Below are 25,872 nucleotides of genomic sequence, written 5' to 3' on the forward strand. Positions count from 1 at the left end.
GGTGCTGGGTGGGACGGGCAGGGGCGCGCTGTGGTGGGGTGGAGGTCTGGTGGGATCCTGCCGTTCTGACTCCGTGTGTGCCGGTGGAGCGCGGCGGGGCCAGCTGCAGGTGCGACCGGGGCGCAGCCCGCAGGTGCACAGTGTGGTGGCCCGGTTCGCGCGGGGGACGGGCGGAGCTCAGGCGGAGGCGAGGTAGCGCCTGCTGACGGTACGGACTTTGTACGCTCTGGCGTCGGTGCAGTCTCACTCCGGGAGGTTCCGCCGCCGGGGCTGCCTTCGGCTGTAGCCGCCGGCAGATCCCGTGTCGGCCCGCGCAGCATGTAAGGAACAAGCTCCTTCCCGCTTTCTCTCGAGTCGGGGAAGAAGCTAGCGTTCAGGCTGCCTTGGTCAGTGAAAGTTGGTTGGCTACTACGTGAACTGAAGTCTAATTTTCTGTTAAATTGTGATTTCTGTGCTATTGAAGAACTGGCAAAGGGCAGTCCTGGGAGTAAGGGTTCTGTTGTAAAGTATGAAGTTTCAGGGATAAATGTGATACAAAGTTGGGTTTGTGGTTTTCCTTTTTCCTTAAGGCATTTATTTCAAGGGAAAACTAAGGCTTTTTTTGGGTTTGAAAAAAAACAACAAAAAACAATTAAGATTGTTAGTTTCCTTTTCTTTGTACTAGTAGAATGACTAAATGATTATAAGTTACTGTAGACAAAGTGTAAGAACAGAATCACTGTAGCCTGCTGAACCTTCACTGGGTGAAGATTCAGTGATGCTACTTTGCTGTTTCCTAAAATTACCCCAGAGGTATATGTGCAGTGTCCTGATCAACCAGAAAGCCTGGGGTCCACGCAAACTATTTGTAAAGCCTCAATAAAGCTGCTCCAGAGACCTCATCCTTCACTTTTTTTCCGGTGCCAGAGCATATTCACAAGTCGTTTAGATTCCTGTGAGTTCTGGTCAAGTATGTATTCTGTTGTGTATCCTGATGCTGCTGTGTGCAGCTTTGTTGTTGTAATAGGGACTCTAACATGTAGGAAACTGAGCTGATAACAGAGGGATTTGTCTCAGCAGGCAGCTTTTGCAACCAGCTCTAAGATCTGCTGTTTACACTTGGTTTACAATCTCAGCTTTGCCCTTTCCTAGGATTTGATGTTGCTTGCAGATACCACTAATGTAAGAGGACATAAAGATTAGCCTACACTGACTCCTTGGACTCAGCAGCTCCCTTGAGGATGGCCACCCCATGCACTGGGTATGCTTTCTCTGGAAAACTGCTCCTGTGTACTTTGGCCTTCGGTGACAAGAAGGCTACTTCAGTCATCCCCTGGTCCTTCCCAGCAGGGTGTGTGCTGACAAAGTGGGAGGCTTCAGGCTGGTGCTGCCAGCTCTGTCTTGTTGCTGTTACCGCTGCCCTTTGCTAGTCTGGTGAGACAGCATGGGTGAAGCTTTCTGAATGCCTTGCTTTGAAACATCTTTACTGGTGCAGTGAGGAGGTCAGTGCAGGTACCTCACCTCCCCACGAGCAGGAGCAGTTTCTGAAGCACCAGCAGCAGGGACTGAGATTGGTGAGGTTAGTGCCATCATCCCTGCTCTTCTCGGGCTGTGGGAAAAGGAGTGTTCCATGCCTGAGTTCCTTCAGGTGTGTGATCAGGACCTGAAGGGTTTGCTGGTGGAACTGCTGGGGCAGAAACATGGATTAAAACCATCTCGGATTTAGGGAGATCATTAGTTTCATTAGTTTCTGGGGATATTACAGCATGTTTGGAAGGTATCTACTCCTTTGTCATGTACTGGGGTTGAATCCTGTGTATTGTATATTGGATGTGGGAAGAAATTTCACAGCTAGAAAGCTGTTCTAGTGTGATGTCATGTTAGCTGAAAGTTTACAGAATATCTAGCCTTGCTGCAAATAAACCTCATATTTTTATGTTGCTATTACCAAAGATGGGGGAGAATAAATATTGATAAGCTCTTCAGAGAAAAATCTGTTTGATATGGTGTTAAGTCTCCATCCCCTCTTCCTGAAATTAAGGAAAACTGATTCCTTTAAGCTTTCTTGCAGCGTCACATTTTTCCAATTCTTTTGCTTTCTGCTTCTCTCTGCTAAATGTTTTCCAAGTTGCTGTTGTTGTGTCAAGAGCTGGATGTTGGTTTAGATGGCAGTTTTATTATCAGTTACATCCAGCTTTGTTAATTATATCACTGGATGAGATTTCTTGTGGGTTTAGTTTGTCATCCCTCTTAACCCTAAGCTATTTTCTTATCTTTTGGTGTAATTCTGCTGCTCCATGTTGCATCAGCTTTTCCTTCATACATGTAGTTCTTTACTCTTACATTCACAAAGATGTATTTTGCATATTTCAGATAGTTTCTGCAACTTGCCCTGGATCTCTCTTCAGAGTATTCCTGGTGCTTATTCACACCGAGCTTGGTGTTGATGAGAAGTTTTATGAGTAAGGATCTAAATCATGGGGGAAATATTTAATGGAACTAGACTAAGCAAAGAGCCTTGGGCAGCCCACTGTGAGGATGCACTCCCTGGATTACAGCGAATCACTCGTTAAGAGCAGTCTTTAAAGAAGTTACAATTTAAAATTACTTCATAGTGACTAACTCGTATGTTCTCAAGTGGCTTAGTGGAATAGATATTGGCAGCAGTTTAAAATACAAAGATACTTGTTCAGGATTATTTCCTCTTGTGTGTGGTCCTGTGAGATGGTTTGGGGCATCAGAGGCAGTGAAAAAACAGTCACTTGAAATTCCAGTGTGTGTGGTGCTTTCTGCACAGGACACTGCTGCCCTAAAATGACAGTTACACGGTGTATGGCATTTACAGGTGCTAACATAGCTCTCGCTGTGAATCTGTTCACCTCATCTCCTGCTGTGTGAATGCTTACTGAGTTAGTATTCTGTTAACACTATAGAACAAAGCATTTGGAAGCAAACTACAGACAAAAGTTAATCTGTTAATCTGGCAATGTTTTGCACTGGGGACTGATCAGCATGGCATATTCTCAATCCACCTTGAATAATGATCACAACAGGATTTCTGCCGGACTTTTTCATCCCCTTGCAAAGTGTCTAGTACCTTCAAATCATGTCATCGTATTCCACTACCTTTGTTTTTCTTTTCTCCCAGATAGGTGTAACGTCTAGAATCATCTTCACTTCAGGCTATGATGGGATTGTTTTGGTTGTTGCTGCTTTACATCCACGTGCTGTCACCTGCGTTTGCTGGAGGTGTCACCAGAGTCTATTACCTGGGGATCCACGAGGTGGACTGGAACTATGCTCCAACAGGGAGGAATGTACTTGCTAACCAAAGCATCACACATAACCCGTATGTTTGCTTCTATAAGAACTTAGTCTGGTACTGACTTGAAATAGTAATTCTGTGAGTAATTTCAAGGAAGTATTCTGAGGCATCTAAGCAAGCAAAAGACTATCTGATGTCTGATCTTTATGAGTTTAATGGTTAACTTATTTCATCATAGTGTTGGGACACATAGGAACATAGAAACTGTATTAGTGGGAAAATGAATGACTGGTTTAAAAGAACATCCTCTGCCTGTACACCAGCGGGAAGTACAAGCACTATAATAGAACCCATTGTGCAATACTTTGCCCTGGGGTTTCATTTTTCTTAATTCCAGCTGGTGATCAGCTTGTATATCCTGAGGCATGGTGACTTTTTGCCTTTATGTAAATGATTTCACAGAACTGGTTTGTTTTGGTTTGAATGGAATTTTAAGCATTAGACTTAATGGACTTTCCTGCATGTAATTTTAGAGGTTTGAGAAATGCTTTGGTTTTGTTGGGGAAGTAAATCTGGAAACTGCAATAATTACTTTGAGTCACTACAGAAACAAGCTTTAGTTTCTGTTTTCAAAACATTAAAATTTTTCCTTGCTTTCTGTTTGGTTTTTTGTTTTGCATAGCTTTCCACATCTTTTTTAAAGGCATTTGTGCTTCCCTCCATCCCATTTTCTGTAATGAATAACCTGTATTTCTTGACCTGCTCTGTCATTTACCCCCACCTCCCATAATAAATAACACTGAAGTTTATACTTATCTTTCATAAACAGCACAGCAGGAATGGGAGGAGTTCACAGAAAAATGTCAAGATCTGTTAGTTTAGTGTGGAAAAGTCTTTCTGGAGACACTGGATGGACTTAAAATCGTTCACAGGGTTAATTCACAATTAATAAAGATGTTATCATTGACTCCTGCAGTGATAATGAGTGTAGAGGGGTTTGTTTGCTTTCTTTCATAGTACATGAAGAGAAGAGAATGAAATTTAAGGATGTTAAACTTGGCAATTTAAAAACTGTTCTGTCACTGCAAACAATTAGCTAATGGTACTTATTTATACAATGTAGAAAACAAAGTGATATTGATATGAATGATATTAATATGAATACTTGAAAAGTTTTATTTTCTTGGGAAGAAATGGACTCTTAAAAGTATGAATTATCTTAAACTTTGCTAATAGTGGCTGCAGGTTGATTACAAAGGGATGAGTTGAAGATTGTACAACTATAGCCCAGCCCTTCACAGTTGCCAATGGCAAAGTCAGTGCTTCATGTTTTAGTCTCAATTATTCATCTTCAAGAGATAAACATTAGTTTGCCTGTATTTCAGGGTTACTCACATTATGGTAGGGTGATTGATAGTGCATGGGAAATGAGGGGAGTAACCTTGGCTCTCATTATCTCTTCCACTAATGCCTGGACCATGATTCATCTCTTATCTACTAAGAATTAGCCATAAAGTGCAAATGTACTCATGAGTTGAACTTCAGTATCTCTATGAAGTTTAACTCGGGAAGCTGCTTACATGTTGGGTGCATACCTGCCTGACTTGTCTGCTGTTCTGTCTGCTAAAAGAAATAATTTGGAATCTGTTCAGTAGAAAACCATCTTTTAGACTACATTTTGGTCAGAGAGCTCAGGAGATCTCCCCCACCCTCAAGTGATTTAGTTGCAAATGCCATGAAAGCACAGGCAGTCCTCTGTAATACCAAAGCTTTCAGGCTTATCTGAGAAAGCCATGTGTCATTGTCACTCCACTCTGTTATCAACCAGCTGTTTTATATAATGCATGACTCATGGTGCCTTTCCCTTTTTTGAATTTAACAGCAAGGCCTCAAAATTCCTCCAACCTGGAAAAGACAGGGTGGGAAGTACATACAAGAAATCTGTCTATAAGCAGCACACAGACTCCACATATACCACTGAGATTCCTAAACCTGACTGGCTGGGGTTCCTTGGGCCTATCATCCGAGCAGAAGTGGGGGATACCATCAAAGTACACCTAAGAAATTTTGCTAGTCGACCATATACAATCCATCCTCATGGAGTTTTCTACGAAAAGGACTCTGAAGGTAAACACAGCACTGCCATAAGGGAGGCAGATTTTTCTCCCTGGGCACTTAGGAGTGTGCATTGTGGAAAGATGTCTGTAAAGCCACAGAATTGGTTAGCCCAAAGCTATGTTGCAGGAAACCAATAGTTTAGTGAGGTTACCTGATGCTGGATTAGCAGGTTCATGGGTCTAGGAGTAATTTACTGACCTGGACACAGTGTGGCTTTATTTTTAGAACTTCCAAAACTTGCTAGTGGGAGAGTGGTGAAGAAGGAAAAGAGCTGTATTTGTTATTTGAAGTGCTGTAGTATAAGAATCATGAGTGTGAGCTTCAGGTGGCTCACAAGAATGGTGAAGTGTGAGACGAAAGAACAGCTATTCGAAGCAACCCTAAACATTGTAGAGAGGTTGACTGGAGCATGTTGCAGGGTTGAAGGCAAAGTAGCAAGAGATGAAATGGGAATCATCTTTCTGGCTCTGTGCTGTTCTGTTTGTTGGGAAAGTTACTTTACAGTAGTTCTGTGTCTCAGTCTATCTTAGGGAATCATGATTAAATACTATTTCAGCCTTGGTATGGTGAATGTCACTTTGAAATCTGCTACCCAAGTATTTATGTGCAACTCTATTGAATAAGAGCAGCTCAGCAGGGGGGTTGGAACTAGATAATCTTAAGGTCCTTTCCAACCCTAACTATTCTATGATTCTATGTGTGGGCACCTCTTCTCTTCTTGAATGGATGTTGTGGTTGCTCAATTGTTCTAGGATCCCTGTATCCTGATATGTCCCCCCAGGATCAGAAGAAGGATGATGCTGTTTTCCCAGGAGGGAATTACACCTATACTTGGACTGTCCCTGAAGATCACAGCCCAACTGTTGATGACCCAAACTGCTTGACATGGATCTACCACTCCCATATTGATGCACCAAAGGACATTGCATCTGGATTAATTGGGCCATTACTTACATGCAAAAAAGGTAAAAACTCCAAGAGAAAGCAGCTGAGGGTTGCAGCTTCATTCTGCATCTTTATAGGATTTTTGTTGTGATTTGAAAGAGAGTGGGATGAGAAGATACTTCGGTGGGCAGCTGCAGCTTCAGAGGAAAATGCAGTATGAGTGGAGAGGACAGAGACTGTGTTCTGACTTTGTTCTAGTCGTTACGTTGTCTTGCTCCCGTAGTGGCTGTGCAGGTGAATTGTAGGCCTCTTCATCAGAGATCTGTTTGAGTCCTTGTTAAAAGCAGGAATCCTATCCATGACCTAGTTTATGTGTTGTTAAAAACTGGGGACTGTTTGATTTCAGCAGGAAAGGTGAAGGTGGTGTGGGTCAGTCATGCAGTGGCAGAGGCGCTTGGGAGTGAGAAGTGTAGTAACGGGGATACACTAGATAAGAGTGAGTTTGCTGGAACTCTGCTATGAGCTATGCCAGGATGCTGGGGAAAGCATCTGTGTAATTTGTGTGATAAGAGTTACTCTTCTACTGATGTTTTAATCCATGTGCTGATGACTGCTTTTCTTGCATGGAAGAATATTCGTACGTCCTTTCTTTCACTCTAGGAATGCTGACTGGCAGTTCTCAAAGACGTCAGGATGTGGACATTGATTTCTTTCTGATGTTCAGTGTGGTGGATGAGAACCTAAGCTGGTATCTGGATGAAAACATAGCATTGTTCTGCACAGATCCAGCCTTGGTAGACAAAGATGATGAGGAATTTCAAGAAAGCAACAAAATGCATGGTCAGTGTCACCTTCATGAAGCCACAGACTCTGCTCAGATGCTCCAGAGGTCTTGGTACTCTGATATCCTGAAATGCATTTTTGGCCATTGTGTGCCAGGGAGAAGGGAGACAACAAGCTCTGAGATACTGTGCTAAGTGAACAGTGTCACAGGGATACTCCCAACTCCAGAAAAAAAATGTTATTTTCCTTTAATCTTTGGCATGAGGGAGCCTTTGTTAGTAATTTGGAGATTTTTTTTGAATACACTTAATTTTATAAATGAGTTGTGAGGCTGTGGCCTCCAGAACAAGAAGGGGGGATTGAGTTCTTGTTAGGTCCATCCTGCAAACACATCTATACTGTGATTTGCTGGCAGAAGCTCTGAAGGACCCTCTTCTAATCTGATTTTTGCTTGCCTGGTTTTGCAGCTATTAATGGTTATGTGTTTGGAAACCTCCCTGAGCTGACGATGTGTGCTGGAGATCGTGTTTCATGGCATCTCTTTGGGATGGGCAATGAAATTGATGTTCATACAGCCTACTTCCATGGAGAAACGCTCAATATTCGAGGCCATAGGACAGATGTGGCCAGCCTCTTCCCAGCCACTTTTGTTACAGCAGACATGATCCCCAGTAGCCCTGGGAGATGGCTACTGAGCTGTCAGGTCAATGATCACATAGAAGGTAAGGCAAAGGTTGTAATATGTCCTGTACTCTTCAGCCTCTGTTTTATCTCCTGGTGTAGTCCTGTGATGCAGTGTGGTAGGGGACAATGCCTTGGGTAGCATTCCCACAGAAAACGTCCCTAGATGAATTGAGTGATTCCTTGTCTTGTATAAATTAGGATGACTTGGTTAGTGAAGTGTGGGCCAGACTTCCTGGGCATGGCTTGTATCACTGTATGATGTTCTGTGCTGATTAGTAATGAAGACAATATTTGGTACAGCAGAAAGCAAAGATGAGGCAGTGCTTCAATCTGTAGTCCCTGTGAGAGGCACTTGCATGGTACGTCATGGTACATGAGAACAGCAGAAGGCTCTATTTGTTCTTTGCCCATACTTCCATAGAATGCAATTAAGAAGTTCTGCTCACTAATACAAACTCCTTGCTGTGAGAACCATCTAATCACCTTCTGGGACAATAAAGGAAAATAGCCAGTTCATGGTAGGAAGGTGGGATTGTTCATTGCTGGTCAAACTGGCTGAGAGGGGTAAAGCACTGTATGTCTGCCATGTCTTGAACAGCTGGGATGGGAGCACTGTATGAAGTCCGGCCCTGTTCTCGGCAATCTCCAGCAACCCTCCTGGAGGGGAAGGTTCGGAAATACTACATAGCTGCAAAGGAGGTGCAGTGGGACTATGGACCTTCAGGACTCGACAAAAGCAGTGGAAAACGGCTGAGTGAGAAAGGCAGGTAAGCAAGAGGCTAATGGGCTTGGGCAATGTCTGGGGGTCTCTGGTCTGTGATGGAGAGGCTGCTAAGGAAAATGTGGAATTTCCTTCTTACCAAAATACATACCTGCAGTTCATGTGGAACTCCTGGGAAGGCAGATCACCCCATCTGGAAATGAAGGCTGTACTGAGAGCAATGCTAGGCACTTTGGGTGATTTCAGGTAGAAGTGTGCTGAGCTACTAAGAAAGCACATCTTGCAGCAGACACAAGGTGGCAGAGCTAGCCTGCAAATATGCTTCAATGTAGCCTTTCTGCAGCAAGCTATTTCTGGGAAATCAAAGTGACCTCTCCAACATCCTTCTGTCCCACATGTCGCATGATTTTGATAGCAGTTGGTGAGTGACTTCTCATTCAGACTTTGGCTAACTGAAACAAAGGCATTCCTCCCCCTCTCTTCCTTAGGACACTGTTGAAGAGGATATACCTCTTAGATGGAAAAGTATAAATTAATGATTTCCCAAAAGCCAAATAGCAACTCTTTTGCAGAACTTAGAAGGAAAAGCTCCTTTTACCTGTGAGCTGGCCTTGTAACTAAGCTGAGTTTCCTGCAAGGCATATTATGTCTGTGTTTGGAGCGGGTGATGATGGAGGATTTGTCATTTACAGCCTTTCTGTTTTCTGCGCTGCGGTTTTGTTTACTGCCCTGTCTTGCACATCTCGTGTTGAGATGTTGTTCAGATCTGTGCCATTGAATCCAGCTGTTCCAGCTGGGAGAGGGCTGTAGGCCACAGGTGTTCCCTGAACATGTAGGTAGATGAGTCTGTAGGATTAAAAAGCTTCACAGAAAAGCTGTGCGTGTTCCAAAGTGGTGATGCAGTCCTTGTCTGAAAAGCTTCTTGATTTGGAGATGCTGCTGACATTGCCAGAGGAGTGTGGGGAAGAGGGAGCAGGAGAACAGGACTGATTCATAGAAATTGCCTGATATTTTCTTTTTTCAATTAGCCCCGCTGAGCAATTTTTCAAGCGTGGCCCTTACAGAATTGGAGGAGTCTACTGGAAGGCAAAGTATGTGGAATATACTGATGAGAGCTTCCGTGAGGAAAAGCAGCAATCAGAAGAAGAGAAACACCTTGGGATACTTGGTAGGAATCATCCAGCAACACAAATTTGCTTTTGGTGTCAGTGAGATTGATGCTGATATCAGGGGTACCAGTTGGCTGTAGCTGCTCTCTCCTTTCATGGTGCAGTGAGAGGCACAGAGGAGGTGTTTTACAGCAGTTACACCTAAGAGCGAGTGGGACAGGCAGAGGATGTGAAATGGTAAAATAGACAGAATCACTTTTTTACTGGGGCAATATTCAGAGGTTAGTACTAAGGGCTGAAGGATAAGATGGTTGTATTGAAGACTAGCAGTTCTTTTCTAGCTGGAAGGAGCAGTGGCTCACAGGCAAGGGTAGCATTAGAGCATTTCACAACCCTCTTTACCTGCCTGCCCAGGGCACATGTCTTAGAAGGCTGGGTAAGCCTTTTGTAGGTGAGAGACATGAGCCTTTCCTGAGGGTGTTTTGGCACATCTGGCCATTTTGTTATTTAGTCTATGAATGACTGAAGCCTGAGTTCTCCTGCAAACCCGAAGTGCTTTAGAACAGTTCTTGTCAGTCCCTGTTCCTGCTGTCAGGGCTGAAGGGCCTCAAGCAGTGCCAACATGTGGAGTGCCTGCCTCTTCTACATCCTCTGCTCACTCAGCCTGGGTGAAAAATGGTCCTGGCTGCTTTGGTTTGCTGTTGCTCTATTGCTGACATACTCTCTACAATTTGTGTAGGTCCAGTGATCAAAGCTGAAGTTGGAGACACCATCCTGGTGACATTTGCTAACAAAGCCTCCTGGCCATTCAGCATCCAGCCTCATGGAGTGTCATATGGGAAGGCATGGGAAGGGATGCAGTACCATGATGGTTTGTGGTTCTTTTTTTCTTGAGTAATTCAATATTAATGCTGGTGGTGAGGCTGCACATCCCATACCTTCTCTGTGCTGGAGAGTTTCTGCAGCTGTGAAGGACTGAATGTGGTCAGGAATTAGGTACAAGCCACCTTGGTCCTCTGAGCCTGCCTGAGGCCTTGCTGAAGGAGTCTTTCCACTGAACTGGTGCCCAGGAAGGGTGCCAGAGGGAGTATGCTTCCAGAGATTCTTTTTTTCTGAGAAGAAAACTGTAAACCAAAGCTCAGATCATCTCTAGCTGTTTGAGACCCTTTGAGCAGAAGAGTGTGCCCCGTGTACCCCAGCTTAGAGAGCCACATGGTTCCAATATTTAACACCCCAGATGCAGCTGGATCTGCTTCTTTATTTCCCTTTGCCATGCCCACCTCTGCCATGGTGTGATGGGAAATTTACATGGTACTGAGAGCAGATCCCTGTGTGCCTTAACAACACCCATGTCATGCTTCAGAGATGCTGGGTATTTGACATGAATGATGTAAAACCCAGTTTGAATGTAGCTGGTGAGAAGATGGAACTAAGCTTGTACAGGGACTTTGGGAATAACCATGACAATTTCTGTTTTAAAGGTCTGTTTGAGAATGGGGTTTCTGTTGCACCACTGCACAACTTTACATACCGCTGGACTGTGCCAAAGCATGTTGGGCCCATGGTCAGTGACCCTCCATGCCTGACCAGGATGTACAGCTCAGCTGTGAATCCCATCAAAGACTCCAGTTCGGGCTTAGTAGGGCCTCTGATTATCTGCAAGCCAGGCACTTTGGATGAGAACAACAAACAGGTAAGTGGGTTTTCATGCTGTGCCCTTACCAGGTTCTTTGCTTTCCTGTAGAGAAAGAAAGCAACAGCCAAACATCAAGGAACATAATGAGAACAGATGTATAGTAGCATGAATCCAGCAGAGTAAAGTCTAAGCAACAAGTCAGGTTAACATTGGAATGCTGGCGCATCCCAATCCTCTAGATGTTTTCACATGGGAAAGTCTAATGTTCCAGGCTCCCCAGGGCTGCTGTGGAAATAGTTTCTGGGTGCTGCTTAAAAACTCACAGATGAACTCGGCTGAACTGTACATTGGATGCTACTTTATAGCTAACTTTTGTCCTGAGACTTGCATAGCAGACTGCTTTCAGAGGCATGTGGAATAATCGTTGCGGTCTCAAAAACATTAAAAGACTTTCAGGTTTTTTGCTTGAGTGATATAATGCTTTAAGGTTTGGGTGAGCTTCATTTCTTCCGCAAGATCAGTTCAGTTTCAGGCAGAATTGACTACAAAAAGACAAAAAAAAAACCAAAGGCATGTGGAAATTATGTTAGTCTTTCTGCTTTTAATGGAGAGGTGAAACCTGGAGGGTGACCGGAACTTCCTCTTGGAATTTTACTTGGGTAGTCTGCTCATGTCAGTAAATGCAGGGAAGGCAATAAATTAATATCCTGGGAAGTCCAAGACAGATTAGTAGAGCCTTATTGTGAAAAAACAGCATTAGGAAAACTGCCATCCTGCTTGCCTTGTGGTGTAGATCAGGGAGTGGCTGCTAAGTCTGAAGTCTGAAAACAGCTTCCACAAAAGCCTCCCTGGAGGAGTTGACTGTTAGCGGTGGCATGATGTGGCTAAATTGGGAGTGCAGAAGAGATCAGCATGTTGCACAGGGTGAAAATGTGAATCTTCTGAGCAGAGGATCATGAATATATATATCCCACTATGTGAAGGAGCTGTGATAAGGATAAAAGATTTGCAGATGTTGAAAACAGACTTGTTTGTAAAGGTAGGATGAGTAAAAAATCATCTGGAGCAGAAATTCCATGATCTTGGTCAATCCCTTAATGAATGCTTAATTGGGAAAGGTGTGTGGCCACTTCTCATGCACCTGTGTGCTGCAGACTCAGAATTGCTCAGCTTTCTCTGCAGAGTGTCTTTCTGGGTACAGCTGAGGCAGCAGATATCAAAGAGACAATCTAGACAACACTAGGGGTATTCTTTTAGTTGGGGAATGCATCATGCTTTACAATTATTTTCTTAGGAGATTAAACGTTTTCAGGGGATTAGGGTAATAAAAGAATAAAAAATCCCCAATCCAGGCCCGTGGTAGGAGAATAGAGGCATGGAATGTAGTCAGCCACCTGCCTCATGGACTGGGCTCTTGATACCCAGGTCTGATCTGGAGAGATGGTGAAACCCACACTTATAGGGATGGGGAAAGGAGGCAGTGATTTGGTATCCTTGGATTGATTCCAGTCACTTGTGTGAAATATCATGGGAAAACCACAAGTGGTGCCTCTTGTGAAACAAAAGAGGGACATTCAACATGATTAAAGGGACAGCCCTGGCCCTCAGTGGGGAACATGGTAGCCAGGCAAAAACATCCTTAACTGTAAAGATAGTTAGTTGGTGAGTTTTAAAAATTAACAGCCATTATTGTAATTATAGAAAGGGATCGACAAAGAATTTTACCTTCTCTTCAGTGTGTTTGATGAGAACCTCAGCTGGTATTTAAATGCAAACATAAAGTACTATTTGAGGATGGAAGAGGCTTCGGTGCAAGAGGATGATGACTTCAAGGAGTCAAACAGGATGCATGGTATGGCCTGATGCTGTTCTCTGTGCAGCAGGATTGAACCTGCAAAACATGGGGTGGTGCTCACCTAAAGACTGAGCTGGGGAGATGGAATGGCTATGTTGTATTGGCCTGAAATCAGGTGAGGCTGGAGGCAGCAGGTGGGACATGGGACAAGAAGCACAGCTATCTTGAAGTATGTCCTGAGTGTGTTCAGGGTGAGTTACAAGAAAGCTACTCTTCCACTGCTACGCCTGCCCTGTCAAAGCATGTGCACAAAATGAATCTCTTACCTGCAGAGAATCAATTGCATTCTCCTTTGCAGCCATCAATGGAGTTATGTTTGGTAACTTGCCTGGGCTGAATGTGTGCGAAGGAGATAATGTGACCTGGCACCTTCTGGGCTTGGGTAGTGAAGCAGATGTACATGGAGCTGTGTTTCAGGGAAACACTCTGCAGATGAATGGAATGCGGAAAGATTCAACCAGTCTGTTCCCCCACACATTTGCTACTGCCTTCATGCAACCTGATAACAACGGTAAGTGCCTGCACATCTAACTTAGTAGAAGGCAAAGTCTCCTGTTGTGGTATTTGCTCCTGTGGCTGATTCTTCAGCACAGTGTAAACTCTTAGAGTGAGCTATGCTTTTTTTTTGGTCCCATTTATGAGGCCACAGCTCCTGCATTTGCATCTGATTCTGGAGAAAAACAGGAGATACAGGATCTTGTGCCACAATGATTCTCTAGGCTGCCACTTCCTATTTAATATTTGTAGTAACAGCCCTGATAGATGTTGCCGCCTGTAACCCAGAGAAACATGCGTGCATGTCTTTCACAATAAAGGAGCAGACAGTGCCAGAACTTAACTCACCTCTCCATGACTTGTGAAGATTCATGTCTGACAGACCTCAGTCCTCCCAGTTTGCAGGGAGGGCACACAATACTGTCTTGCTTACGCAATGCAATGGCCTCGGCTGCCAGTTGTCTCCTCCTCTTTGGCATTTACAAGATAGATCTTTTACTTCAACAGCATCTCAGCAGTGGTAGCATGGTTATATTACTCTGCTAATTTCCTCCCTTCTAATAAGCGCTTATTGTGTAAGAAAACCTAATGGTTTTTTTTTTTTTGTGTAGGATTTTGTTGTGCCATTCCTACTTGGTTTCTCTAACAACCCCTTTTAATGTCTGCCTGTGGCAACCAAATCCCCTAAACAAACACCCATACACACAACACATACCAATGTCAACCATGTCACAGGCTCTGCATGGGAAACAGCTGTTTCCTGGGATCTTTGAAAGTAGCTGACCTCTGTGTTCATGCTGCCTCCTGCAGGGATCTTTGAGATCTACTGCCAGACGAGCAATCACTACCAGGCTGGAATGAGGGAACGCTACTCCGTTTCCAACTGTGGAAAAAGAGATCCTGCTCCTGCCCATCAGTACAGGGGTGTGCGGATTTATTACATCATGGCAGAGGAGGTGGTATGGGACTATGCGCCTGACCGGAGCTGGGAGAGGGAACGGCACAACCATTCTGCAGAGAGGTAGAGCCTGTCTTCTGGGAAACCCTTTGGCAGAATTTCTCGGTATATTCTCAGTAGACTGTGGTGAAGCTTATTAGGTATCTTGGCCATTCTGCGACCTGGTGCATATGGCACTGTTGGTGGTGCTGCTGATTGGAGCAGCAGCCCCTCCATCACTGTGCCCATCTTTGCAGCCAAAGTAGGTCTCGGGAAACCCATTCACTAGTGAACCCAATGCCACAAGGTAGCTGTTGATTGCCCCTGAGCTTTTGGGTCTCTCAGCACTCACTCTGCATTTTCCAGCTATGCTGATGTATTTTTGAGCAACGAGAATGGACTACTTGGCTCCAAGTACAAGAAGGCAGTGTACAGGGAGTACACCGACGGGACTTTCCAGACCCCCAAGGACAGGATCAATGGTGACGAGCACCTGGGGATACTAGGTAAGGGTATGTGTAGAGGGTATGTTTTCCACTCACGCAGTGGTGAGACTTGGACTCTAGAGTTCCAGTGTGTAAAGGCTGTAATCTGAAGCCCTCCTGTTTATTTAGGCATCTGCTAAATGAGGAGGAATTAAGACTGTCTCCTATCCATATCTAATAGCTTTGGAGATAGCAGTAAAGAAGGTCCTAAACACAGCTTGTAGGAAACCATGGATTCTCGTGCATGCCCCTGCCAACTTTTTCCTGTCTCCAGCAAAGCATTCTTCACACCTGCATTTCTGACTGTAGGACAGAAATAACTGCTGACTTCTAGAGAGCACCCTGAGAGGCTAAGGCAGTGCATACCATTCAAAATAGGTTGCAGTTCTGATCTGTGGCCCTTGTCAGGCCAAATTGAATATTGCCACACTTTTTTAAACCAGCACCAAGGGATGATCACAATGTGAAATTTAGCATAGCAATATTCAGAAATCAAGCCTTAGTTGTACCGGGCACAGTTAAAATGCATAACAACCTTCACTTCCCTCATTGTGAAACTCAGTCTGGCTTTTTTTAAGACTTGAATTGAGACCAACCTCCAGTTTTGTTTCTGGGAGGTAGAGAAGAGGGAGGAGAATGTCATACATGTATAATATATTTATTTGTTAATATATCTTGAGATATGGGAATATCCTCAAGAGATGTTGACAGTTTTTGCTAGTCTCATAGTACACTCTTCCTATCTCAAGGTCCTTTTCTGTGGGCAGAAGTAGGAGATATTCTCAACATTGTGTTTAAGAACAACGCCACACGACCCTACTCCATTCATGCACATGGGGTTCTGGAAAGAGAGACGGGACAGCCACAAGTAGCAAACCCTGGTAAGTCACTGGTCTCCAGCCATATTCCTGTATGGGTTAACAAAGCTAATTTAGCTTATGGTTAGGCTGGTTTCCTTAGGCAGGCTTACATGTACTTGTTTTCTTATGGCAGAGAACTGGAACTGAACAATAAGTGGTCTTTCAAGTTCATCTAGGTATAGGGATACCATTTGCGTGGAAATAGCAGCCCTGGGAATTTGTATTCTGCTCTGACACCTAGGATGATTGTAGCACAAACCTTTCTGTTGCAGCTGTTGCAGCCTTATCTCCCACACTGTGTGGAGTGTCTCTAGGAAGAAGGGTGGTGAGAGTTCACAGCTCAGTCCTTGGTAACTCTGGGCTAACTGCCGATGATGGGGGAAGCCTGCCCTTCTTTGGGACCTATACTTTATGATGTGCACAGTAATACAAAATAGGCAAAATGCACAATTGCTTGCCAGGATGCTGACTGAAATCACCATATTTTTTTCACAGTCCAGATGCCAATTTGTGTAATTTTTTGTTTCTTTCAACTTGTGCAGGCTGTCTAAGCAGCAAACAAGTTTTCAGTGAGGCCTTGTCCTTCTGAAATGTATTGTTAATATGCAAAATAGTAATCTTAAAAATTAATTTGAGCATTATAAATGTATTCCAGAGATGAAAAGTCATCTCAAGTTCCATCTGTACTGAAGAGAAATGGAATTTTTTTTGTCAGCTCCATCCTCAAAACTGTCAGATAAAATAGGGCTGTGCTGGCACCAGATAGTGTGTGCATCCTGTGGCCCCTCTGTGTTGCTTGTGAGAGCAGAACTTCCATTCTGCTTCACAGTATTTGGGAGAAGGAAGATTGTTTACAACAAAATCAGAATTGAAATTGCACTTTTTCTGTGTTGTTCTACATGCTGCTCAGCAAACTGGTGAATGGGTGTATCACTAGTTACTAATGTTATTAATGGTTCTTCTCTCATTCAGGTGACATTGTGACATACCGATGGGAAGTTCCTGAGAGATCTGGTCCGGGGCCAAGTGATTCAGCTTGTGTTCCTTGGATCTACTATTCCATGGTGGACCCAGTAAAGGTAAAGTAGAAAGTAGAACCAGAAAGGCCAAATTAGACATGTTTTTCACCCCTTCTAGTATTACACAATGGGAAAGGGATATAATTTAGGGATTAGCGTAGCCAAGAGGTGGAACAACCTTGTGACATGTCCAGCATTCTCTTGGGAGAGAAAATCTTCCAAATTTGTTCTGATATTGGTCCTTGTTTATCTCTACCATGAACTTTCATAAAACAATTCCACTGTCTCCTTGACAATAACCTTCCTTCAGTGATTTGTAGGGTATGAGAACATCTCCCAGTCAGTCATGGCTTTTATTTGAGAGCCATAGTGCTAAATATGAACACAAAAATTCTCCAGAATTAGGCCCCATGGATAAAGCAGGAAGATTTGAGCATTGCTAAGATCAATTATAGCACTGATTTCACAGGGAGGATCTGTGAATAAAACATAACATTCAACCCAGAGATTACTGCCCTTTTATCTCAAGTTGCAGTTTTTGCAATCAGAATATTTTGATACCATTCATATTTGACTTTTGAATTTGCATTTAAAAGAACGTGTTTAGTCTCTGGTTTTGTGCTTTGGTAGCTGATGTTCTAATGAGAGTACTTACACACAGTAGCACTGTTTGTTTTCAGTGCGGTGGTACAGGGAACAGAAAATATAGGTGCTGAAACAAAGAAAAGTGTGTATAAGAGAGAAGGTGAGAAGATCTTTGCTTCAGAGTTGTATGAGTTTCTTTTTTGATCCTTCACTGTGATTAGGATATGTACAGTGGTCTGATTGGACCCCTGAAGATCTGCCGGAGAGGGGCACTGCGATCTGATGGGATCAGGAAGAATGTAAAGAGGGAGTTCGCTCTACTGTTCCTGGTTTTTGATGAAAATCAGTCCTGGTACTTGGAGGAGAATGTGGAAAAATACAGTAAGGGAAATCACAAGGAGATCAACCTGCTGGATGACAAATTTGTGGAAAGCAACAAAATGCATGGTAATGCCTGGTAGACACCCACTGAACACCCATTACTATCTACAGAAAGTTCAGGTGGATTCTGTGACCTCTAAGTGGTCAGCCACCCAAAACCCAAGAGCTTAACTCCTAGTGAATGCTCTCACGATTTTGCATTGGACAGAAGTAAGCTGTATGTTCTCAATATTGCAGCACATACACAGTACAGATTTGATCTACAATGAAGTCTGTCCATTATGACTGTCCCTGTCAAAAGGAGTAGCAAGATATGAGCCAGAGATCATAGCCACATCTATCTGGTGTGTCTAACTTGAGATAGAAAATAAAGTCGAATGTGAAATTAACTTGTTAGACTAGTTTAATTTGGTTTGTCTTGGGACCAGTAGAATATATTAGACTTCAAATTGACCAACCTGTGTGGCTGCAATATATGACTCAGTTGTTTTAGCTGATTACCCAAAAATGGCAAATTACATTTCTACCATAGCAGGATGAACACCTTTCTCTATGTTAACATATTTATGTTAGCTTCTCTCTCTTTTCTATCTATAAAGTATTCTTGGTAAAACAAGTTCCCTGGCAGTTAACAATTCTTCACTATTCTTATCTCCTTATGTGTACTATCATTATGACTGGGTGATATAAAGAATCTCCAAATAAACATGTCCATGAAGTTGTTATTATTAAACCAGTATTATGGGTAGCACAACCAACACACTGAAGTTTGATGCTTTTTTTAATCTATACGAAGTGACAGTGGCAGATCTGGATGTAAAACGTGGGTGTTCCTGCTCTTGGATCGTGTCCAAGTCTTATTCCCTCTGCCATCTGAGCATGAAAGTTTCCATTGCATTCAAATCACAGTTTCAGTCCCTCTCCTGCATTTACAGTCAAAGCAGTATTCCTTCTGGCTGTGCTACTTATGATATAAAGTCCTGCCATGTAGTGATCTTACAAGTGAACAGCGTGTAACATGTGTGGCCAGCATGAGACACAGAATGACAGGGTTGCCTGTTGGCAGGATTTACCCATTTTCATTGTTCAAGTAAGTTGTTCTGAGATTTATGTGTATATAGATATATACGTATTTCCTGATCATTGGGCTAAAAAGTCCATTTTTGCATTTTGACTTTTAGAAGTAACCACCTCTGCAGTTTTCAGCAAAAGGTAGTTTTTGAGATTTTAGCTGAGCTACGACATGGCCTTATATGCAAGTCACTGACAAACTTCTGGGGGATTGTCATATGGAAGATACTATTGATGCACTGTTTGCTGTATGAGCTTTGTAGCATCTAACTTGTAGTGCATTATCTTCCTGTGAAATGGTTCAACATTGTTACCATTTCAATAACAGCCTTTTCTACTGTTTCTCTGTTGTTTGTTCCACAGCAATCAATGGGAGGCTCTATGCAAACTTGCCTGGGCTGACCATGTTCCAGGGAGAGTTGGTGAACTGGTACTTGCTGGGAATGGGTCAGGAGATTGATGTCCACACAGTCCATTTTCATGCTGAGACCTTTATATACAAGGTAAGAAAATCCTCATGTGATAAAGCAGAAACTGATCATTGGTATGGTCACCTGTGTGTGACTCTGGACTTGAACTTGAATGACCTTGCAGAAGCTTCACCCATCTAGGAAAGGGATGTGATTTTACACATCCAAATCTGACTTGCTGAACCTTTGTATTGTGCTGATATGTCTAACCTAACCTTTAGGATTAGGTTGTTTGCTTTCCCAGCTACAGCCAGGAGTTAATCTTTGAAATCTTTTTCTGAGTTTTTAAAAGCTGTAGTAGCACTGAAGTGTTCTCCAGCAACACAAATAGATTTTTTTTTTCTGTAAAAAGCACAGAGCACTGCACACTAACAGTCTCTCTTCCCTTTGACAGAATGGCAAAAGCTACAGAGCAGATGTTGTAGATCTGTTCCCTGGAACCTTTGAAATGGTGGAGATGTTGGTTGGGAACCCTGGGACGTGGCTGCTCCACTGTCATGTGTCTGATCACATTCATGCTGGGATGGAGATACTCTTCACAGTCTTGCCTAAATCAGGTAGGGAGCTACCCTTGATGGTTATTGTAAAACATCTAACAGCACTTTCTACTCCTGCTGTTAAATTCTGTTTGTATCACACTTACAATTCTCTTACACACCATAAACAGCCAGTTAATTGAACAGGTAATTACGTAAGTACTAGCAATTTCAGATGTTCCTTTTGAATATGGTAATACCTGCAGCTCGAATTAACAACAAATGAGTTTCTGGAGTTTACAATGCTCACATTATTCTTACAAGCTTTATATTAGCTTGTGTCTGAGAAACTATGTTCAGCCATCAGCCAGTAATTGCTCTTGGTGAGAATATTACCTGTAATCTAAATGCACATCCTAATGCTTTTCATTTCATGAGGAAACACTGGGAGATGCCTAAAGGTGAGTAGCTCTGTACTGGGTTTGGCTGTGATAGTTAATTTTCTTCATAACAAGCCAGATGGTGCTGTGTTTTAAATTTGTTACCAAAACAGAGCTGGTAACACACCTATGGTTTTGCTGTTGCTGAACTGTGCTTACACACAACAGTGGTCAAGGTCTTCTCATGTTTTTTACTCTGAAGGTAGGGTGGGCAAGAGGCAACCCACAAGTTGGGGGTGGTTTTTTTGTTTTTCCTTTCTTTCCCCCCTTGCTTTTGCCCTTCCGATTCCCTGCCCATTCTTGCTGGGAGTGAGTGAGCAACCCTGCTAGCCCATCACGTGCTCAGAGACTTTGTGCTTTTCTGTTGTGGTTTAAGCCTAGCTGACAACTCAGAACCATGCAGCTACTTGCTGTGTGCCCTCCCTCCTTCCTCCCTCTCTGGGCAGGATGTGGGACAGAATAAAAGGAATGCAAAACCTGTGGGTTGAGATAAGAACAGATTAATAACTGAAGTACAGTATAGAATCATAGAATATTTAGGGTTGGAAAGGACCTTTAAGATCATCCAGTTCCAACCCCCCCGCCATAGGCAGGGACACCTCACACTAAACCATGTCACCCAAGGCTCTGTTTAACCTGGCCTTGAGGACTGCCAGGGATGGAGCATTCACAGCTTGCTTGGGCAACCCATTCCAGTGCCTCACCACTCTTACAGTAAAGAACTTCTTCCTTATATCCAGTCTAAACTTCTCCTGTTTTAAGTTTTAACCTGTTACCCCTTGGCATATCACTACAGTCCCTAATGAAGAGTCCCTCCCCAGCATCCTTATAGGTGCCTTTCAGATACTGGAAGGCTGCCATGAGGTCTTCATACAGCCTTCTCTTCTCCAAGCTGAACAGCCCCAACTTTCTCAGCCCATCTTCATATGGGAAGTGCTCCAGCCCCCTGATCATCCTCATGACCCTCCTCTGAACTTGTTCCAACAGTTCCATGTCCTTTTTATGTTGAAGACACCAGAATTGTGGATGATACTCTGAGTATATATAATACTTAGAATAAAGGAAATAGTAGGGGGAGATAATATAAAACTAAAAGGGTATGGGGGAAGAAAACCCAAACCAATAAATGCAAATGATGCACAATACAGTTGCTGACCAATATCCAGCCTGACCTCAGCTGCAATAGGTCCTTTCCAAGTAACTCCCCCCAGTTGATATTCTGGGCATGACATGCTGTGGTAGTGAATACCCCTTTGGCTAGTTTGGGTCAGGGGTCTTGTCTCTGGTCCTTTCTGGCTTCTTACACCCCATCTCAGTGGCAGAGCATGAGACTGAAAAGTCCCTGATCAGGGTTAAGTGCTACTGAACAACAGTGTAAAACATTGGTGTGTTATTAGGCAAAACACAGCACTGCACCAGCTACTAGGAATAAAGTCAACTCTAGCTCAGCTGAAAACAAGAAATTTTCTCTCCAAGGCTGTAAAGGTTTGTGGTGGGGGGAGTGGGTCTGCTTTTGTAGCAGGTAATACAAAAACACTCCTGGTGTGATGTAAAGAAGGGAAATGTTGACAGAAAAAAAAACAAACAAAAAAACCCCAAACCCAACCAGAAAACCAACCCCAAAAACCCCAAAACAACAAAACCTGCAAGCTTTGGAAAATCATGCTACTTGTGGACCTGATCCTTGCCACGCATGCGATGTTCATGCCCCTCTACCTGTTCAGCCCAACACTTTTTCACCCTGTTTTGTTTCCTTTCAGAGCCAGAGCTTGAAGCTGTAAACTACAGTGCAGGTATGGTGTATGTTGCACTGCTAAATACTCTGTGTGTGTGAGGTGGAAGAGAAAGAGACATCTCTAATCAGTACAGAGATTTAGATCTGTGCAAAAAGAAGGGAGGAGCACAAATATCGCTTATAGACTCTTCTCTCAAGCTGTCCAGTGTTTTAGTCTGAGGTTGGGCTACTGATAGATAAGAGGGAAAGTTCCAGGTTAGTTTGTCTGTGCTAACAAATAAGGATGCTGTACTTGTTAGGCTTTTTTGACCATGTTGGGTGAAAAATTTAGTGGCCTCACATCCTATTGTACTTGCTGTATATGGATTCATCTTCAAAGCAGAGTATAGGCTTAGAAACTGGCAGAGATTCAAAGGACTTTGGTGGAGGATGTTGCAAAGGAAGTGATTTTTCTTATCCCTTTCCATCGTATCCTGAGGGACACCTTAGATTAGTTGTCCTCCCTTTTTGGGCTGTTGGTGACTGGTTTAGAGAATTATCACATTGATCATCGCTAGCTCAAGGGACTGAGTCAGCATGCAAGCAAGCACATCTGCTTCCTGGTCTGTTCTTCCCCCAAGAAAAGAGCCTAAGCACATGCCCTAGCTCTTTCAGGTATTTTAAAGAACAGATGTGAGAAGACATTTGGTTGAGCAGTACCAGGGAAGAGTAGTAGATAAGGCCCTTTTAAAGTTTTTGAGGAGTAAAAGTCTGAATAGTTTATGGTGGTTACTTATTTCCCTGATTTTAGATCTTTCTCCGCAACTCAATGGGTGTAAAAAGTAGGAAATGTCAGAGCAGTAGTGACAATATGAAATAATTTGTCTTTATACAATGCTCAGGCACCAGCCTATATGTACTCATGAGGTGAAAATCCTTGATCACCAGTTGTTACCTCTGCAAATAGCTGCTTTTCTCAAAAGGTGGCTGCTGCCTCTATGTGGAAGCATGCGAGAGCTCAGGATATCAAATGGCTCACCACTGAAATGACTGAACACATGCAATCAAAATAATGGTGGTTAGGACAACAGCCATGTGCATGGGAAGCTTGGAGCAGGGTGGGGAACTTGGAGCAGCTCTACTCTGGTTCTTTTCTTCATTCTTCTGTTCTTAAACCCAGCCACTGACCCCACACACAACTCAGGTTATTTCCCCTGTGAATGGGATAGCAATAGTTAGCTGATTGGGTTGAACAGCTGTGAGAGACTGAGATCCTGGGATGGAGTGGATTAGGGAAAAAACCCTTTGTTCTCAAATGTATGTGACCTTAGGGATGAGGGTCTGTTAGATGAATGGTAATCAGGTCTCCTTTGACTTGCTATGATTGCATTGGGTCTTTTACTCCATTTCTATATTTCTTGGAACCTTTCAGTGGTGGTATTCTAGGCTCTCATTGGAACTATCTTTTTGTTTATCACTCAGAGCTGCCACTTGAGGATAAGGATGAGTCCCAGAAGATAACGCTTTTTGGATCTAAGTTGGCTCAAGGGCAGATAGAGGCCACAGTCATCACTCTAGCCATTGTAGGAATAGTGCTTTTTGTGCTTGCCTGCTTCCTCCTTGGAATGGTCATCTATCTGGAGAGACAAAAGAAGTTAAGACGCAATCGGAGGTCTATCCTGGATGATGGATTCAAACTCATGTCTAAGAAGAATTCAGGGCTGTAACAGCCATATAAACTTTGGGCTCTGTGCTTGGAGCAGAGGCTGGACCGTTGTCCACAGCAAAGACTTTAGGTCATCACTTTGACTGTACACTGCTCTTCTAGAAGTTGAGGAAGGAAAGCTGAAGCCCTGACCTCTTCATGTATTCTCCTCAGCACTCTAAAGAAAAAGTCCATCCAGGAGAGATATGGGGACCCTTTGAACTGACAAGAAGACAAGTAACAAGAGTAAAATCTAAAATACTGCTTTTCCTCAAGAAAGAGAGGAGACAGTCCCCTATCCTGTTCTCTTCAGAGCAACTTGCTTGGTCTTTCTCAACAGACTAGCTTAGGCCAAATTCCAGTCTTGCTCTGATGCCAGAGCTGAGTTGGGAATTGTCTCCTAAGAAAATGTGAGCCTTTTGAAGTAATTAATCTGAAGGAAGAAAGTGATCTTTTTTTTTTTTTTTTTTGGTGTGTGTGAATAAATTAAGAATACAAAAGAAAAAAAGTTAATTTAGATTTGGATTGCTGTGTTTTGAGTAATTGGACAGACACAAATTTAGGACAGTATATTTCACAGTATGAGATAAGTTCATGAGGATATTACAATAGTTTTACTATGGCACATCCTTCTGCTCTCAGCACCCCAGGCAGTGTGCTTTGATACTGGACATCCTATGTTTTGTCCTGGGAGAAGCAGCTTTCCTGAATACTGCAGAGCATCCTGGTGTCCTCCCTGCACTGCAGTTCCGTCAGTCTATACACTGATGCAACTTCTTGTGCAAGAGTCAGGGATGCTGTGGTGTTCTGTTATGTGGTTTGCTCTCTTTCAAATTATTTTGATATCTCCAGAATTGAGTCAGTGCTGTGTTCCTGCTGTGAGCCAAGCCAAAGACTCAGTCCTGTGTGAGCTGGAGCTTATACTTGGCACAGAAGAAGTCAGGGAGTGCTTCACCCACTGTGGTGCAATGATAGGTTTGTTCAGGCAGATGTGGCAACAGTTAATAAGGAGAAAGCTGAAATGCTGGTGGAATTTAGCAGCATGGAGCAAATAAGCTGCAGTCTGTGGAGCATGAGGTAGTGTGGCCTGAGATAAGGGGATGTTTGCCACAAGAAGGTGTTGTACTAATGGAACCCTTGCTTTTTAGATAGCACAAAATCATGTGTGGAAAGGCCTGTCCTGGTAAATAAATGCTCATAGAGGAGAATTACAGAATTAGAGGATTGCTCTCTACTGCACCCTCTTTGGTTAATGATAGTCCCCATGGGAGAGAAGCTCAATGGTGGAGGACTCTGCTTGGAGCCAGGAAGGGATGGGGGCCTCTGGTCCTGAGTGTCCCTTTGAGTTAGGGTCAGGACCAAGCTGTGGGAGTCAGTGGTGCAGCCATGCCCATGCACATCAGTTCCATCACCCTGCATGTCAAATACCAAGCAGTTCCATATAAAATATCTGTCTTCCTGGCTCACCCACTGACTCCCCATTATCTAAATGGATGCAGGTTAGTGATTACATATTTCTGTCCCTAGTTTTAAACTGGAAAGGGTGTAAAAGAAATCCTTTCTGGGTGGCTTTCAGAGGCAATTAAAGCAGAGCCAGCTAGAGTGGTGGTAATGACAAGGGACTGCTCTAGGTTATTTAGGTATAACAGCACCATTTTAATCAGAACAATAGTTACAACATCTTAATCATGATCAATTCGTATCAGGTCCCTACATATTTCCAGCTGCTCTTTCCTTTCACAATGGGGACAAAGCCCATTAATTTCCTTTCATTACACTTCATTAAGCCTGGTGAGGAGCTGGAGAACTTTTGAATGCTCTGAACCTCAGTACTCTTTGCTGATTGTGAACCCTGGTTCAGAGGCAATTGCAAACCAGAGGTTTACAAGCCCACCAGTCCTCAGTGAATTCTAGAAGCTATGTCATTAAAAGTAAGAACCAAGCAGGAAGCTTAATTTCCCAAAATGCCCTAACTGAGACAAAGGAGTTACTGTAAATGTATTTACTTTGTTCAAGAAAGTGGGAAGAGGGAAGAAGTCGCCCTCTAGTTCTTCAGCTAGTAGTCAGGGCACTAACCTAGATGACAGCAGGGTTGGGTTTAACTCTGGCTCTGAAGCAGAACAGGGCAGTGGCTGGGTTCTATGTCTGAATTTGCCCAGCAGGCTACCAAAGGTCCTTTCACTGTAGTGGTTTTTTTTT

General features: G+C 43.3%; 1 protein-coding gene across 3 annotated transcripts; it reads left to right on the forward strand.

The window, feature by feature from the left end:
* Positions 1–692: 692 nt before the first annotated feature.
* LOC101881197 (hephaestin) lies at positions 693–24,137 on the forward strand. Of its 3 annotated transcripts, XM_034063703.1 has the most exons (21): positions 694–1,240; positions 3,128–3,328; positions 5,127–5,371; positions 6,115–6,327; positions 6,908–7,087; positions 7,498–7,752; positions 8,313–8,481; positions 9,464–9,603; positions 10,284–10,415; positions 11,026–11,237; positions 12,882–13,032; positions 13,334–13,546; positions 14,341–14,551; positions 14,834–14,973; positions 15,702–15,833; positions 16,785–16,891; positions 17,638–17,863; positions 19,232–19,371; positions 19,733–19,895; positions 22,015–22,047; positions 23,451–24,137. In XM_034063703.1, the coding sequence occupies exons 2-21, from the start codon at positions 3,165–3,167 to the stop codon at positions 23,693–23,695; spliced, it is 3,471 nt and encodes a 1,156-aa protein (XP_033919594.1). In that variant the 5' UTR covers positions 694–1,240; positions 3,128–3,164; the 3' UTR covers positions 23,696–24,137. The 3 variants fall into 3 exon arrangements, with proteins under 3 accessions (XP_033919595.1, XP_033919594.1, XP_033919596.1); XM_034063704.1 differs by lacking the exon at positions 22,015–22,047 and having other exon boundaries at positions 693–1,240; XM_034063705.1 differs by lacking the exons at positions 694–1,240; positions 3,128–3,328 and having other exon boundaries at positions 5,208–5,371; positions 6,144–6,327.
* The last annotated feature ends 1,735 nt before the right edge of the window (positions 24,138–25,872 follow it).

This window comes from Melopsittacus undulatus, chromosome 6 (assembly GCF_012275295.1).
Source record: "Melopsittacus undulatus isolate bMelUnd1 chromosome 6, bMelUnd1.mat.Z, whole genome shotgun sequence".
NCBI lineage: Eukaryota > Metazoa > Chordata > Aves > Psittaciformes > Psittaculidae > Melopsittacus > Melopsittacus undulatus.

Excerpts from the sequence above, each read along its gene's own strand:
- LOC101881197 (XM_034063703.1), top strand. The coding sequence starts at position 3,165 with ATGATGGGATTGTTTTGGTTGTTGCTGCTTTACATCCACGTGCTGTCA. Across the intron at positions 5,372-6,114 it reads CTACGAAAAGGACTCTGAAG|GATCCCTGTATCCTGATATG; the intron begins GTAAACACAGCA and ends CAATTGTTCTAG. Across the intron at positions 15,834-16,784 it reads GCCACAAGTAGCAAACCCTG|GTGACATTGTGACATACCGA; the intron begins GTAAGTCACTGG and ends TCTCTCATTCAG.